The following is a 17,679-nucleotide window of genomic DNA, read 5'->3' as shown; positions in this document are numbered from 1 at the left end:
AATTAGCAAGGGTTCTATGGTGATTAATCTTATGAAGCCTAACAAATTCAGAAAAGAGTTGGTTAGTGAATTCAGTCCCATTGTCAGTCACAATCGTCAGGGGTAGTCCGTGGTGAGTACACTAAGTCAATAGTCCTTGTAAAATACTGACTGCTGTACCGTCTCGTAAATGGTAAGCCTGACCGTATTTGGAGAAGGAATCTACAAAAGTTAAGTATTTCTCAGTTTGTGCAGTAAATAAGTCCATGTGCACTATCTCTAGGGGTTTGGTAGCTGGTGGTACAATAGTAAATTGGGGTCTAATGGGGTTACGGTCGTACTTAGTCTGACCACACACAGTACATTCGTTGATGTACTTAGTTATCTCCTCTTTCATCTTAGGCCAATAAAAGCGGCAAGATAGGGCTAAGTAACACTCATTAATGCCTCTGTGGTTTGTCTTTCCTTCGTGGTAATTCCTAATTATTTCTTGTTGTCGTAAGTACTCCTTAACATCTTCTAGCTCAGTTTTTGCTAAAACTAAGTTCATAGAAGAGCTCTTGAAACTTCTTTGTAGGATAGGGATAATCGAGTACATTCCTAATGGTGGAGTAATCTTAAGGGCTGTCTTAATCTTAGGGTTAACATACTCCTTAATGGCGTTAACAACATCTTGTTCTAGGTTGGACTCAGAAACTTGTACGTATGTCCATGTATGCGTGTCGAATGGTTTAGTCACTGTCGTCCGTCGTTTAATGTCACGTACAATAGTAAAGCAAATCTGTGGAATTTATTCAAAGGTGCGTCAGTAATAGGTATTTCCAGGATGGGGTTTTCGGTTGAGGTATGTATAGTAGCAGTAGAAGAACTCGGAGGTTCGGGTACGATTGAGAGGTCTGTTCGACATTCTTGAAGAAGGGATTCGATCTCCTCGTTATTAACTTGAACTCGGGATATTGCGTCTGCGTTAGTGTTATATTTGCCTTTCTTGTAAATAATAGTGTAGTCATATTCGCTTAGTTTAAGTCGCCATCGAGTCAGTCTAGAGTTGGGTTCCTTTAAATTCATAATCCATTGAAGGGGTTTATGGTCTGTTAAAATTTTAAATTTACGGCCAAATAAATAGGGTCTGAAATACTTTGTAGCCCACACTATAGCTAAAAGTTCCTTTTCAATAGTGCTATAGTTTAATTCGCTATCGTTTAATGTTCTTGAGGCATAGCAAACGGGTTTATCTGAACCTACTGGGCCTTGAGATAAAACAGCTCCAATAGCTACGTTGGAGGCGTCTGTAGTCAGTGTAAAGTCCTTGTTGAAGTCAGGGTATTGTAGTATGGGGTCGTTAGTCAGTAGTGTCTTGCAGGTCTCGATACAGTTAATGTATTCTGGGTCTAAGGTAATGTTATTGGATTTTTTTAGGCACCGTGTCATAGGTTTAGTTACGCGAGCAAAGTCAGGTATAAATTTTCTGTAGTAACCTAACAGTCCTAAGAATTGTTTTATGTCCTTGGAGGTCTTAGGCAATGGATAGTTCTGTATTGCTTTAATTTTGTCGGGGTTAGGTTTTATACCGTCACTGCTTATCACATGCCCGAGATATGCGGTTTCCAACTTTGAAAACTCGGATTTATCCATTTGAATTTTAAAGTTAGATTCCCGTAATCTACCAAAGACTTTTTCGAGGTTGATCATGTGTTCTTGAAGCGAGGTACTGAACACAATGATATCTTCTAAGTAGACAAGGCATATCTCGTTTTGAAGCCCTCGGAGTACATTATCCATGACTCGTTGGAACGTGGATGGAGAGTTCTTCAAACCCATGGGCATGCGAAGGAATTCAAAATGCCACTAAAAGTCCACTACCAGTCTCCATTTTTGTCTACCAGAAGCGTCTACCTTCTTAGGGACTACCCAGATAGGCGAACTCCAAGCTGAGTCAGATGGTCGTATGATATCCTGGTCTAGCATTTTGGATATTTGGTCTCTTACTTCTTGACGGTGGATAAAGGGATACCGGTAGCTTTTTGTATATACAGGAATTTCGTCGTGAGTCCGTATGTGATGTTTAATTTTGTTTGTAAAAGTCAATGGTTCACCTTCAATATAAAATACGTCGGCGAAGCGTGCACACAGGGACTGCAAGTTAGCTCGTTCTTCTGCGTTTAGATGGTCAGTTCGCAGGCGGGCTAGCACATCGTAGGCGCGGTCTGAATCGCACTCGGTGCGAGCGAACTCAATATTACAAACGTCGATACCTACTGGGTGGTCGAACGTTATTAGTATGTCATTGTCGGTCGGGTTTCTAACTTCTACTATGCCAGTCCTGTCGGTCACTGTCGTAACACACTCCTGAATAAGGCAATTATGTAAGAACTGTTCTGGTACAAGTACATCGCCATCAGGATAATGGATAGGGATGTTAATTAGACGGGAACAATTCGCGGGAATAACCTCGGAAGAGCTGGGTTTCCTGCACTGGTAACGCAATAAAGGTATATGTCGGCGATATCCCAATACCGCACTTTATTAATAAACTGAACGAAACGACTTTAATATGAGAATCACTTTTATTCACTTTTATTTACAATTCGGGCAGAGTAACGGCTTACACGAGTGATTAAATGCGAATGAATCACGCTCTACCAGCGCGTGGACTTAAATACTACTAGAGTGACAAACAGCATAAGAACTACCCTCTCACATCACTTGTTTTGTTATAACAAGTGACGTGATTCACAATAATTTAACTATTAATAAAATAACATTACATTGAAAATATTGTTTTTAAAAATACTAGAATAAATATTTTAATATTATTATAATTTATATAATTTAGTTGGTATGACTAACAAAGTGTTTTGAAGTACTAACGGAAGTCGTCCATGTTTTAATCTAAATATTAATTTCACATTGACAATCAAAATTAACATGATAAATTTTAATATTATACAGGGTGTTTTTTCAAAGGGTACCCAAATTTTTTTACCATATTCTAGACATCAATAATGTTATGTACAAAATGTCAAAACTTTAAAATCCCTCTTAATTATTTAATTACATTAATTCTAAGTTATTCCAAATTCTGCGTACATTATGGACAACCGTTGCATAGTACGCGCAGTCATTGATAATGACACTAGCACTAACGCACACAAACTCGTAATACAAGTATGCCGACGCGCGATTCTTCATTGATACTGACACGCACACAAGGCCTTAGGACCGTCATAATGAACAAATACACACTACCTACATTACGACTTTATTGTTTTAAAACGAATGTGCATGTTTAATTTTTATGGCGTATTTAAAAAATTGGAATCAACTATTTACAGCAAATTAACTTACCTAATTACATAATTATTGAACGTCCCTTATAAAACACACTGGTATTTACATTGTCTACATATCACTGGTATTTCAAAAACTGTTCAAAGTGGAGTCCATTTATCTCAATACAAAGCTGAGCACGCTTTTTTAAATTGTTTTTTAACATTATTTGTGTCTGGACACTTTTCACTTCACTAAAATCTGTAATTATTTTATTGCGTAGGTTCTCATAACTCTGGGCTTCCTCAACGTAAACAAGTCTTTTAATTGCTCCCCATAAATAAAAGTCTAAAGGAGCTAACGGAGTCTAACGGAGCTGCTAAAATCGTCCTCGTATTAGGTAGTCTTAAGTTATTTCCATGTATTTGTAAACGCGGTAAAGAGTTACTTTTATAAAGTCTTTGCGCACCACGTAAACTTTCACCATTTAAAATGTGGCACCGTACCATCTCATAATACTCGCGGTTCGTATAACTTATTTGATTTTGTGACGCTATTTTCACTCATAAAAAATAGCAAACGCATTCGAAAATCGGTCACGGTCGACTGGCGCCACTGGCGGCCGGCGGGCGGCGGGTGCGCATCACAGGTGTCTGCGAGGGCAAGGGGGAAAGGGGTTGTGCGAAACTAGGCGATCGCAAGCCGAATATTACCGATATCTCCCTGCATAGTTATGTTGGTGTGCGAGCGCTCAGAGTAGTGTGTGATAATAAATAGCAGAACTTATGAATGAAAGTTTTCGTTGTTGAAATCATGTCCATGAGTTCTGTATTTAGGGGATAAAATGGTTCAATATTTCTTAATATTTTTTTTATTATTTTATTTCAAAATTCGGTTATTTAACCGCTTCTGAACCATCTGTGTCAATTTGGGTACCCTTTGAAAAAACACCCTGTATATTATAAAATGCCTCACCGCCCATACGGCCATACTGACTCAGCGCGCTCTCTGCGCAATTCTGGCGTTACAAAAATAAACCCACAATAAATATAACATAGTTATAAAATGCCTCGCCGCCCATACGGCCATACTGATTCAGCGCGCTCTCTGCGCAATTCTGGCGTTACAAAAATAAACCCACCATAAATATGACATAGTCAACACACACATCAGGCATCACCCATCCTGGGATCTAGCCTCCAAGACCAGGAAAAGGAAACGCATGGTGGCCAGCCAGCGCCAAGGAAAGGAAATGCGGACAACACAATACAATAAATATAACACACACATCAGGCTTTACCCATCCTGGGATCTAGCCAACACACAAATCAGGCATCACCCATCCTGGGATCTAGCCCCAAAGACCGGGAAAAGGAAACGCATGGTGATCAGCCAGCGTCAGGGAAAGGAAATGCGGAAAGGAAATAAATAATGCGTAGTTACAAATTGTTTCAAAGTTCTCATTTACAAGATCATCCGCCCCGCCCATACGGGTGATTTATCACTTTCATTAAATGGATCTGCCTGTCCAACAGGGGCAGGTCTTAAACAGTCATGACTAACGATATTTTCAGAGCATTCGCGTATATTTTACATGTTTCAATTTATAACGGTCGTTAGGTAGAATTTTCATAATTTCTATCGGGCCCTCAAATTTAGGTCCCAGTTTTGTAGTATGACGTTCATGAATCTCCAACAAACAAAATCTCCAACTTGAAAATGTTTGATTTTAGCTTTACATTTATCAAACCTACATTTTTCATAACTAGCATTTATTTCAAATCTCATTTATTCAAAATTGATTCATATACTCCGAACACTTATTGAAAGGAGAAGAAGCGGCGCAAGAAACTCCATACGTGTGCAAATTTGCATCTTTTTTTTTAAAAAGAAAATAATTTGTTAGAAGAAGTAGAAATGAAGGTTCGGCGGCCCAAATTGTGGCGTTGTGGCACACGCGCTCCCCGACCACTCACTTGCAGCAGGTATCGACAAACCGCCCCCGATGTCTCTCCAGCTAGTGTCATCTCTAACTTGGCGCACTCAAACCAACCCTCCACTGGCCATCCGCGGCATGGCCATCGTGACAAGTCAAACGTCCTCGTGTGCTGTTCCTGTAAGGCAGAAAAACAAACGGCGAATATTAGGATTTCCGCTCGGCCAATCCTGATTAACTCGTATTAAGGTTATTCGCCACGCTAAAACTAAAATACTAATGATGAATAGTTTATTTCAAATCACATGAATCTCTCAACGCACAATACAACCGTACTCGATTTCGACCTCTTTTACATTACTACGATACACAAAATTTTACCCAAAATCGATCGGTCGCATTGTCTTTATAGGATTCCACATTTTCTGCAACACCATTTAAACAAAACAAACGCTTTCTACACTCACAGCCCCACACTAGGATTCCCTGTATCGTGGGTGCCATGGACACACACATAGACAAATACACAAACACCCAGACCCAGAAACAGAAATCTAAATTCATCATTTAGATATCTGTCTGGCCGGGGATCGAACCCGGGACCCTCTGCGTGTCAGACCGGTATGGTGACCGTTCCGCCACGCGGGTCGTCAAACAAAACTTAAAAAATAAAAAAATTAAAACAAAAGAAATATAAACAAAATTAAAATTTAAACAAAAGAATTAGTCCCTTAACATTAAACTCAAACGCGTAAAATAAATTCTAACGAATTATTATTATTTTATTTTCTTTTTTTTTTTATAATCTCAAGAGCTTAGCTGACCAATTCCTTCTAATTACTAAAATTACTTAGACCAAATACATCAAATAATTCGAGACATTTAAGCACTACTCGTACATGTGATCGATGGATACGCATAGCCCAGTAACCTCCTGTTACTTTTCATTGACGCAAATCCACTCACATGAATACACATAGTTTCTACTTTCTACTGAAACTAGACCTCCGCCATAGCTGCCTGCCCACCGCATACTACGGCTACACGACAACCTCTGTACAGTCCGATCAACATGTTTACTCAAGTTCTCAAGTCATTATTGTAACTACTTTAAATGAATGTAGTCAGCTTAGCACCAATTACCCCGTAATATACCCTATTTGTATGTAGAAAAATAAAATGACAGAATCTGGAAGTTCATCAAGGACCCAAAATTTAAATGTTCTAACCTAAATCACCTTCACCTTGCTCAATACAACACACGTATTCAACGTACGTCAAGTGCCCTAATTTTTAAAGTATAAAGTCACTTACCGAAAAGGCTCCTACCAACTCACCGCCTTGGTTTTACCAGTCAAAAAGTATCCTGCCTTATAGCGACCCGTAACATTTGCCACCTTCCGGTACGTTCGCGGTCAACACAAGTCCAGCGTTGTCGCAATACCACTAATAAGCAGCCATAGTAGATTCTTATCCTGTGAACACTCAAACATTAGGTGAACATTATAAAATTACAAGATAGAAATTAATTTAAACAATAGACCACCCAAGTGATTATAAGTATCAAAATGGCAACGTGTCGCCCGTATGAAATAAACTGTCATACTACACTAGGGTCCACCCCAAAATTGCACTGCTCCATACGTTCAGTCCCGCCATAATCAAAGCATCCAACGGCTGTCATACGCTTTACCAACGGCGTGGCTTCCTAAGGCTTCGTTCAAAGCAATCCCAGAAAAATCACCAAACACGTGCGCCAAATGTGCGCGCCATTGCCCCGAACCAATAAACGTCACCATTGATCTCCATCATGAACATGTGGACACGTAGGTCCATCCCACCGCTGCTGTCGGCGATATCCCAATACCGCACTTTATTAATAAACTGAACGAAACGACTTTAATATGAGAATCACTTTTATTCACTTTTATTTACAATTCGGGCAGAGTAACGGCTTACACAAGTGATTAAATGCGAATGAGTCACGCTCTACCAGCGCGTGGACTTAAATACTACTCGAGTGACAAACAGCATAAGAACTACCCTCTCACATGACTTGTTTTGTTATAACAAGTGACGTGATTCACAATAATTTAACTATTAATAAAATAACATTACATTGAAAATATTGTTTTTAAACATACTAGAATAAATATTTTAATATTATTATAATTTATATAATTTAGTTGGTATGACTAACAAAGTGTTTTGAAGTACTAACTGAAGTCGTCCATGTTTTAAATCTAAATATTAATTTCATATTGACAATCAAAATTAACATGATAAATTTTAATATTATATATTATAAAATGCCTCACCGCCCATTAGCATTTTCAGCCTCACCTAGCATTTTCAGTAAATAATATATCATGCTTAAGATCTATCTTGCAATTTTCTAATAAATCTAACCCAATTAAACCATCAAAGTAATTATGAAATCTATAGATGAATAACTTCATTGTATTTGTTGTATTAAATTCTGGAAAACTAGGTATAATAATAGAATGTTCGTGGACACTTGTATTACGAGAATTAGTTACTTCGAAAGGATCATAATTTCTGTTTATATAAGAGTAAAACTTTTCAACCGCTTCCGGACTTATAAAAGATTGATTAGCGCCGGTATCTACAAGAAACTTAAGAGGTGGGTCATAGATCTGTATATATGGTAATTCTTTTTTTGAATGGAAGTTTAACTCTATCCTGGTGCGTCGTTGTGACGGTTGTTGGGAAAATCCTGCTCTTTCTTACTGGTAGAAGGCTGTGAGTCTTCTATCGTGTGGTTGGACTGTGGATTTTGGTATTGGGGGTAACTTTCGTAATACTCGCAAGGGATGTGGCTATTGTACTGATATTCATAGGTGTTATAGTTATAGTCATAGTTAATGTATGAGTCCGTGTAGTCGTATTGGGTGTCGTAGTGCTCCGAGTAGTAGTCACAGATATTGTCTTCGTAAGTCTCGTTAAAGTTAAGTTCCTTCGTCTTAAAATAGTTAGAAGGAGGAGGGTTACCAAATCTCTGCCAGTCATGTCCAGAAATTCTAGGTGGTAACGGTTTAGGGACAAAATGACTAACACCACTCATAGGCTTAGGGCCTGCGTGGTTTGGTGGCGGGTTCCTAGGTGGAAATCTGAAACCACTATTATTATAATTGGAAGGAGGCGCCCTAAACATCTGTTGCGTACGAGTAGGCTGATTAGGTATACGCTGTGGGGCTTGGTGAGTTGGAAAACTTGGACGCCACGGTTGAGGAGTATAAACTGGTACAGGCCTTTGCCAGCTGGGTCCAGAGGAAGGTAAATTAAAGCCCTTAGACATAGGATTATGAACTAGGTACGGTACCTTTTGTGTTGGCTGCGTCAGAGATGATGGACGCCGATCCGAAGCTGAATCATTCCTAAGTTGCAGGTACATTACATTCAGTTCCTCCTGGACAAATTCCAGAGCCTTCTCTATAGTGTCGGGTCCCATACACCGGATACGGGACCCAAGAGGTTCTTTCAAACCCCTAACGTACGCCTGCATTGTTAATTTGCGATACAGGGTTCGCTTGGCTTCAACGGTTGTAGCCACGGATTCGTACAAGGAAACGTACGTCATGATAGTGCTAAAGAGGTTCTGGCATTTGTCGTAGAACTCCTGTGGGCTATCATTTTCTTGGGTAATTATAGCTAAGTCATTATATAATGCGGTTTCGTCCCTTTGGTCCGCGAAGTTATTAATTAATGCGTTCCTAACCCCTATCCAGCTATCGGGAATAACATTAGAATTTATGGTTCTGGCTGCGGCACCGGTAATTTTATTTAATATGCAATTAATTAGGCATAAATTATTTAATTCGTTCGCCGCCCCTTCTTTCATATATTGTATAACTATTTGATCGCAAATCTTTATGAACCTGGTAAGTACATTAGGATTCCCGTCAAATTCGGGAACTGGGCGTAGAGCCTTATAGATGGTGTCTGGGTCCATGGTTGAGTTACCTAAGTTACTATTAACACTTAAGCTAGGTAAATTGGTTTCTTTAATTAAATGTAACGAATTATTATAACTATCTTCTAAATCTAATTCCGAACTATCGATATCTCTATTACCTTAACCTTTTACTTGGCATACTATCACTTATACCAAAGTAACATGGACCTTCAACTGGCAAACAATCTGGAGGAACTGGAGAAATTGTTTTCGTCACGCATGGCTGATTACGAGGACAAACTGAACAAGTGTGCAGCTGGTGCTAGTCCAGTACATCCGGATATCACTTCTCTGTCACGTGAGTTTACTGAGTTCAAGTCCTTTGTTTGGCAGACTTTAACAAATTAAAAACACAAATGAATCTCCTTGCACTTGGCTTAGACAGGCATGAAACATTTATGAGGAGAAAAGTTCTTTTATTCCACGGCTTGCCTAAAAAAGAAAACGAAAAGATACCGTGAAACACGCCAAGATTGCCCACATTTTGAGGATAAAACTATTTATTTCAAGATTTTTGTATGAATCCCCATACATATTTTTGTATCTATAGGAACATTAAGATCATGTACATACTTTAAGTGATCAAAATCCAACATTTACCAACATTTTCCCCATCAAATACCCAATTTTCATGGCGGGCAAAATTATCTGGACTTCTAGCCAACATTGCCCACCTTGGTTTTTGGTGGAATTATAGCCTTTATACGAATGATATAAGAATCAATAAAATATTTCTGGCAATAAAGGCCATGCCTTATAAAATTAAGTGAATATCTTAAATACTTACCGATTAAAGCGAATGGGCAATGTTATCCTGACATTTTCGCGCCTCTCCATACAAACCCAATGTGCTTACGTAAAAGTGCTAGGGTTGTCACAATTGAGTAAATACGATAGAGTATATTAACATATACAAATAAAACACTGTAAGGGGTAAACAATGACATTTTATACTAGACATGTTATACGCCCACTAACTTTAGAGAAAACTTGAGCGAAACTGCTTTGATAGCACACATGCACGTTTTTTATTTTACTTACCTTTAACTACATAGACAAATGTTCTATAAGGGACAGAGCTATTAGAACAATGTGATAAAAAAAGACAACTAGTGTTTGACCTTGCGTTTCAAGTGTACGCAAACGTAAATATTGACCATGGAATATAGTGACCAATGATTACTTCAGTCAAAACGGGACATCGATTTTTTATGTCAAATACTTTTTACTTGAAAAAATATAGTTAAAAATAATAAAAAACACACTTTTATGATTAAATTAACTAAAAAGTAGAAAATAATTTTCAATCTAGGAATCATTTAAGGAACAGTAAATAGTATAATTGTGCAAAAAATGTGGGGCGCTTTATGAAAACTGATAAATGGAGCACCCCATGTTTTTTTTCACAATTATACTATTTACTGTTACTTAATTGACAATGGCAACGGTTCATTTTCGGAGACAACGGCACGATGCATCGAAAAAGGGACTGTCCCGTTAAAAACGGGACGTATGGTGGCTTTCCCATTGATCCGCATGCTTGTCAAAGACAAAGAAATAATGGAACAGAAGGTAAAAAATGTCCAAAACTGTCGATAATAGTTTTAATACGTCGTTTACGTAGAAATGATATAGTACAGTTTAACTAGATAAATTATTATTATATAAAAATATAATTTGAAAGAATGTATTTATACAGATGTATCGACTGGTTTAAAATATACGATTTAAAAATTGTTTATATTTATTATCATAGATTAGTAAAGATTACTCACTCCTAACAAGAAAATGTACCCAGTTTTGAGAATTGAAATAGTTGCGTAAAAAAGTTTTGCTACGTCTCCGTGCTAAAATGTCCCTAAAATATTTGAAATAATTATTTATTTATTATGTAAATTACGCAGTATTAGTTATTTATTCGTAAATTTTCTCTAAAAATGTTTTTATTTGTCAAGAATTCAAAAAAGAACTTACTAATAAGCCGTTTGTGGCTTATTTCAATTTCAAGGCGGCGAAGTATCTTTACTAATCTATGTTTATTATTATCAGTTTTATTTCACACACGACCATTAATTGCAAAGTTGTGTAAATTTTATAAATGTACTAGCTGACCCAGCAAACATTGTGTTGCCATATAAATAAAAAAAAATGTTAAGAGTGAACAACCCTTATCACTTAAGAGATATGAAAAATAGATAGTAGCCAATTCTCAGACTTACTGAATATGCATATAAATTTTGCTGAAAACCAGTAAAGCCGTTTCGCAGGAGTACAGTAACTAACATTGTGACATGAGAATTTTATATATAAGGTTCTAATTTTACCGTGGTCTTTTTGAGGATTAATTTCTGGCTATACAAAGATTGTTTATTAAATTATGTTTAGGTTACGGAAGAAATACGACCTTAACGATTGAAATATTTATTCAATTAAAGAAATTTTAAAATACCGTATACTATCCTATATACATTTTATGGTAATATTTTTATTATTTACCACAGGTATCGAAGAAAATTTAGAGATTAGGATACAGAATTTCACATATATCGATTTTATTTTATTAAAATAAACTATAAAAAGTTATATTTTGACTAAAAACACACTAATATAAAAATTAAGCAGTGGGATCTAAAACTATAACATACGACATATGAACATCGTCAGCTTCAATAAGATGTCACTTCTGTTCTGTTGATCTATGACCATGCATTTTGCGTCTTTATCACTTTCATTGACAAAAACATACTTTGTCTCTTTCTGGTTACTCACGTAATCATGGCGGATCGAACACGAAAAATAAACAAAATTTAATAATTTCTCTTCATTTACGTGTGATAGGTGATTCCATGAAGTTTGTTTCTTTTTCGAGCATAATTTTTGCATTTACGCATTGCACAAGAAGGCATTTTGAGGCTTAAAATTCAAAATAATGACGCTTAACGTGTTCAGTGACATTCGTGTGTATTACTAAGCCGCGCGAGAGCGACTGTCGTCGTTTTAACTCGTTTTACACCACTTGCCGTATTTTGTATGTTTCAAGTTTTGCCCGCTTACGGCGTATCTTCAGGTTATAGATCAATGGGGGTAAATAACACAATTCTAAATTGTATCGTTATTTAATTGTCATATTCTAGCTTTTCACAAAGTATAATCAAGTAACTGCTACTTAAATCAACATTTTAAAAATCTGAATCATTTCCAAAGAAACTAAATAAAAAATAAAATATTTAGGAGGCTTAGATACACTTCACAAGCTTTACGTGAATCTATGTAAATATATAGTGACTTTTAAACAAGTAAAAATTAACAATTAACAAATAAAAAATAAAAATTGTGTTTGTAACGCAAACTTAACATTTTTCTCTTCTATAATATTAATACTTGTACGACAATAGGGCCGTGTATTTAGCTATCTTCATATAGTTTTTTGGCTTTAGATAAGAAACTTTTTACTGTTTTCGACGTAGGTACAACCTTAAAAAATTACATTAGTTATTTATCATATTTACAACCTGAGAATTATGTTAAATGAATTGTTTTTAATTTTTCTTAACTCTTCTTATACTTATTTGTTAATTGTAGTCTTATTAATGAAATTACTTCAGTCTTGATAATTAGGAACTAGTATTAGTCGTGATTTTAACATACAATATGTTGATATCACTGAGATCAAGAAGTTAAACTTATTTTTTGGATAATATACTCTTAATTAAATGAAATCACTCCTGTCTTAATAACTATGTAAATTGAGTAAATGAATTTTAACATACAACAATAGTTCGACTAGACATATTTCATTGTATATTGAAATTACTAAGGTCTATTAGGCTTATTTGTTAATTGTAGTGTTATTAATGAAATTACTTCAGTCTTAATAATTAGGAACTAGTATTAGTCGTAATTTTAACATACAATATGTTGATATCACTGAGATCAAGAAGTTAAACTTATTTTTTTGATAATATACTCTTAATTAAATGAAATCACTCCTGCCTTAATAACTATGCAAATTGAGTAAATGAATTTTAACATACAACAATAGTTCGACTAGATATATTTCATTGTATATTGAAATTACTAAGGTCTACATCAAATACAACATTACCACGTCGAGTAAATGTTGGCTTGGGTAAAACTGTTACAATATCTTCCAAATGATGCATGGTGCAAATGTCATCTACTGTTGGATACGAGAAAATCATACCCGTATTACATTTAAATTGTTTAACTTTTCGTAAAAATTTTACCACGGGATTTACACCGCTAATCGATAAAACTTTACCCACAAAATGTTTTACACTTTTTTTCTCGGTGAACCGAGCAACAATCCAATCATTTTCTTTAGGATTTTCTAGGTTTTCTGCAAAATATTTAATGTCACTTAATCCAAAGGGGGTAGTTGTATCTGTAGGCCTAACATTTTCTTTCTCTTCATATTCTCGTAAAGATTCAGCTAAGTAAAAATCATTGAATGTTTCATAATCATCATCTGTATCAACTGTTATAATTTCATCATTCGCAGATATCGAGCTTGACTCACTATCATATCGCTTATGTCTTCTTTGGATTGTTTGTTTTGACTGTTTGTTTCTATCGCTTTTCTTAACTTTATGTCTCATATCTTTCTTCTCTATTTTTTTCGTTTGTTTCTTCGTTTGTTTTTTCTTTCCTCGTAGGCATTCTGGTAAATTATTTTTATTTGAGGCGATAAATGGTGTATTTTCAATCTTACCAGAAGATTCGTTTAAAAAACAAACATCACTCATGGATGTTGCAGCTTTTATAAGGACATTGGAATGTATTATGACTTTATTTTTTTTAACAGGACTGCTTTGGACGGAATTTTCATAATCTTTTTTTGACATTAATTTGTTTATGGTACTTGCAGAAGCTTTCAAACATAAAATCTCAGTAGGTGACGTAGCAATATCAAGACACATGGTTTGGCCCAAATAGAAATTAATTACACTAAGACATTGTTGGCTTAGGCTTTTAGGGATAAAATTATCTTGATATTGGATGCTAAAGGTTTTTTCCAAATCTTGAACACAATTTTTATCAATTTCCGCTGCATAAAAACCAGTTGTTTCATCTAAATAAAAATGTTTATCGTATGTTTTTTGTTTAATAGCCACTTTAGCGTATTTTTTCGTTTTTTTATCAACGTTTATATCGGAAACGCTTACTGATTTTCCTGGCTCGCAGACTATTTTTTTATTCCTCTGTACCACCATAGCCTTTGGCGCTCTGGTCTCTTTTAAATAATCCACCAGCACTTGATCGATTCCATACGACAGAATTTGTTCTTGCATTTCTGGGATTTTCTTAAGAACTTCTTGGGGGTTCAGTGGAAATATTCCTGATGCCTTAAAACCACTTATTATGTTCTTTGTTTCCGTCATCCGTATGGCTTCAGTTAATTCCTTAAGCAATTTCGGGAAATGTTTTTTATTTAATATTGTTTGAGTTGGATTATGAAGTTTGTATTGGAATAGAATTTTACGCCAGCATCTTTTTAAAGGCGCAAAAAATGCGACATCTAGCGGTTGCGTAAGATGTGTTGATCGTGGAGGGATGAACACAAACTTTATGTCGTGTTGTTCGCATACCTCAACTACTTTAATGTTCAAGTGGCTAGATAAATTGTCGCAAATAACCACTTTTGTCCCCACAGTCTCTCTTGCCCACGGAAGAATGATTGTTTCGAAGTAATTTTCGAACATATTGCTGTCAAACCAACCTGATTTTGTACAATTATATCTCGTGTCTGATGGTCCTCCTTTAACCCATTCTGAATATAAATTTGTTGCCTTGTATACAACATACAATGGAAGGCATTTTCCACTTGCCGTGGCCGTAAACATAAGAGATATGTTTCCTTTAGTGGAATTAACTATTCTCTCCGGATATTTTACGCCTCTTCGAAAAATGCACTTAGAAGAACCAGGGTCGTCGGAAAGGTTGGTTTCATCGAAATTAACAATGTTTTCGGCTGGTATATCTTTCAATGTCGCTCTTAAATTATTAAAATAGTCCGCTAGTTCTTGAGCTCCTTTTTCAGCCCTAGGCTTCGAAATATTTTGAGTAGTTCTCAAAGTCAATTCATCAGCATGCCTTGCCAAAAAGCTTTGAACCCATGCGTCGCCGGGAATTTTATTCTTGAATGTATGTTCCCGTGAATTTTTTTTCAAATATTCATGAACCAATAACTTTAAATCAAGCTTTGTAACTGGAGACCCAAAACTGCTAGACGCTTGTAAGACCTTCACAATTTTGTCTTCCTCCTCGGCTGAAAGTGCTGTGGGATGTCCAACAGACTTCGTGTGTACTTGTTTTATTTTGTTAACTATTGTCCTCCTTGGAATTCCGAACTGCTTTTCAGCATCTCTTGATGAAATCTGACCTGATTGAACAGCTTCACATGCAAGCACTAACATTTCTTCTGAATAATTTTTATACATTCTGGATCCAAGTTCCCGTCTTGATCTTCTTGGTCGAATACGTGATTTATGTTTGTTGCTCTGAAATACAAAATAAACATACTTAGATATTAAAGTACCTACTATACAAGACGAACCATTTTTACTCTCAGGCATTTTTTTTGTCTATTTAAATAATTCTGCACATTAAATAATTTCACAATTCCCTCCAGAGAAAAAATATTTTCAATTTTACGTAGGTACTATACGTATGTACTATAAGTAACTCAAAATTAATAAAAATAATAAATAAAATCATGAATATAAACTGTAGAAAAAACATTGCCAGTGTAAACTTAGAATGATTAGGGTATAAAAAATACCTTATCCTAACACGTTTTGGAGTTTTGGTGAGATAAAACTACAAACATATGTACATAATTAAACCTTTAATATGTTGCACTTTTTAGGTAATCGAATTAAACGAAAGTGTCAACCCTAAAGAGTTTTTAATGGCGGGCAATGTTGACAACTACACGGCTGAACATTACTGTGTAACTTTGCCACTCCTCATAACTTTTGTTATATACCAGTTATAGAAACGAAATTATTGTTAAAATACTTAATGCCTTGTTAAACACAACATAAAATCGATAAAACTTACCTGCGTCTTCCCCATAATGCACAATTCACTTTAAATTTACGTATGAATTTGGCCCGCAAAAATACACTGTGAACTCGACAGGTGCTGACAGGTAACTGAATGAAGTATGGAGCGTCCGCGCTACTCAGTGTTGCCACATGTATATTTTATTTTCTACTTATGTTATCAGTGTTGCCGTAAGTTTTCTACTTTTTTCGAAATTAACTAATTTACTTAGAAATTGTATTTCGGGCAAAGTACTCCTTGGTGGCAAAGTTGGCGTATTTCACGGTACATGAACGGGTCCATCATATTATATCCAACCAAATGAAGGAGACTAGCGTATCCATGGACAACCTTCTTGTTTGTCACCGCCTTGGCACGTTCAATGGCAAGTGTAGGCCGATTCTTGTTAGATTCCATGATATCCAACATCGGCAAGCCATTTGGGAAGGCAAAACAGCCCTAAAAGGCACTGGAATCACCATCTCCGAGTTTTTAACGCAAGCACGACATAAAGCGTTCATGGCAGCACGGAAGCACTTTGGGGTCAAGAACTCCTGGACAGTTGAGGGAAAAATAATGGTGCTCCTCCCAAATAAGTCCAGGCGGAAAATTGAATCTTTGGCAGAACTCGAGGCCCTTTTTTTTTTTTTTTTTTTTTGTTGACGAGGGGGAAACCTCCAAAAGGTACCCGATGCCTTGGGAGCGACACAGGGTTATGTGGGACTCTTACCGCACTAAAACCCCCCCGGTGGCCGTCCTCAGCGCTGCGTAGAGGACTCCGGGATCTCCAAAGGAACGCAACCGGAGTCCTCTTAGCGCATTGCCCCGTCGGGCTCCGCCCAGGTGAGCTTATCGCTCACCGCACCGTCTGGTGCATACGACGGTATGCGACCACACATACCGCCGTCCTTCCCGGGGCCGTTGGCTGGGTGGTTCGAGCTCCCACTCTTGCCACCCACGACCCCAGAAGCCCCCTTTTAGTCGCCTCTTACGACAGGCAGGGGATACCGTAGCCCTATTCTTGTCCCGGAACTACAGGGATACCTCGCCGGGGACCGCTAAGTACGGCCGCGGCGATTTCTCCTCCGAGCGGGTTCAGCGCGCTCCCTTGCTCGCTCGGCGTCTTCCTTCGCACACATGACCATGTCGCAGAAGGTGATCATGCCGTCCCAGGCTTCGCTGCGCTGAACCATCGCTCCGACGATGGCCGACGGAGAGAGATCCGGTCCCACTTTTTCGACGAGGATCCGCCGCTGCGACTCCCACGCCGGGCAGAACTGCAGCGTGTGCTGTGCGGAATCCTCGTCGTGCCCGCAATGGTAACACCGGGCCGTCTCTTCTCTTTGTATCCTTTTCAGATACTCACCGAAACAGCCATGTCCGGTGAGTATCTGAGTAAGGCGGTAGGTCACTCTACCCCTGCTCTTCAGCCAGGCCCGAAAGTTCGGTA

The 17,679-nt window shown here is 37.2% G+C and overlaps 1 protein-coding gene across 1 annotated transcript; it reads right to left on the bottom strand.

Annotated features, from left to right (window-relative positions):
* Positions 1-13,156: 13,156 nt before the first annotated feature.
* LOC140746696 (uncharacterized) lies at positions 13,157-16,514 on the bottom strand. The gene is made up of 2 exons (XM_073078801.1): positions 16,245-16,514; positions 13,157-15,682 (listed from the first exon to the last, which is right to left on the bottom strand). Exons 1-2 carry the CDS (start codon positions 16,257-16,259, stop codon positions 13,220-13,222), a joined length of 2,478 nt encoding a protein of 825 aa, XP_072934902.1. The 5' UTR covers positions 16,260-16,514; the 3' UTR covers positions 13,157-13,219.
* Positions 16,515-17,679: the final 1,165 nt, after the last annotated feature.

This window comes from Epargyreus clarus, unplaced genomic scaffold (assembly GCF_041222505.1).
Source record: "Epargyreus clarus isolate Ecla_fem2 unplaced genomic scaffold, WU_Ecla_fem_2.2 ptg000013l, whole genome shotgun sequence".
Lineage (NCBI taxonomy): Eukaryota > Metazoa > Arthropoda > Insecta > Lepidoptera > Hesperiidae > Epargyreus > Epargyreus clarus.
Note: the sequence above shows the minus strand (reverse complement) of the source record. Positions and strands in the feature narration are given on the sequence as shown.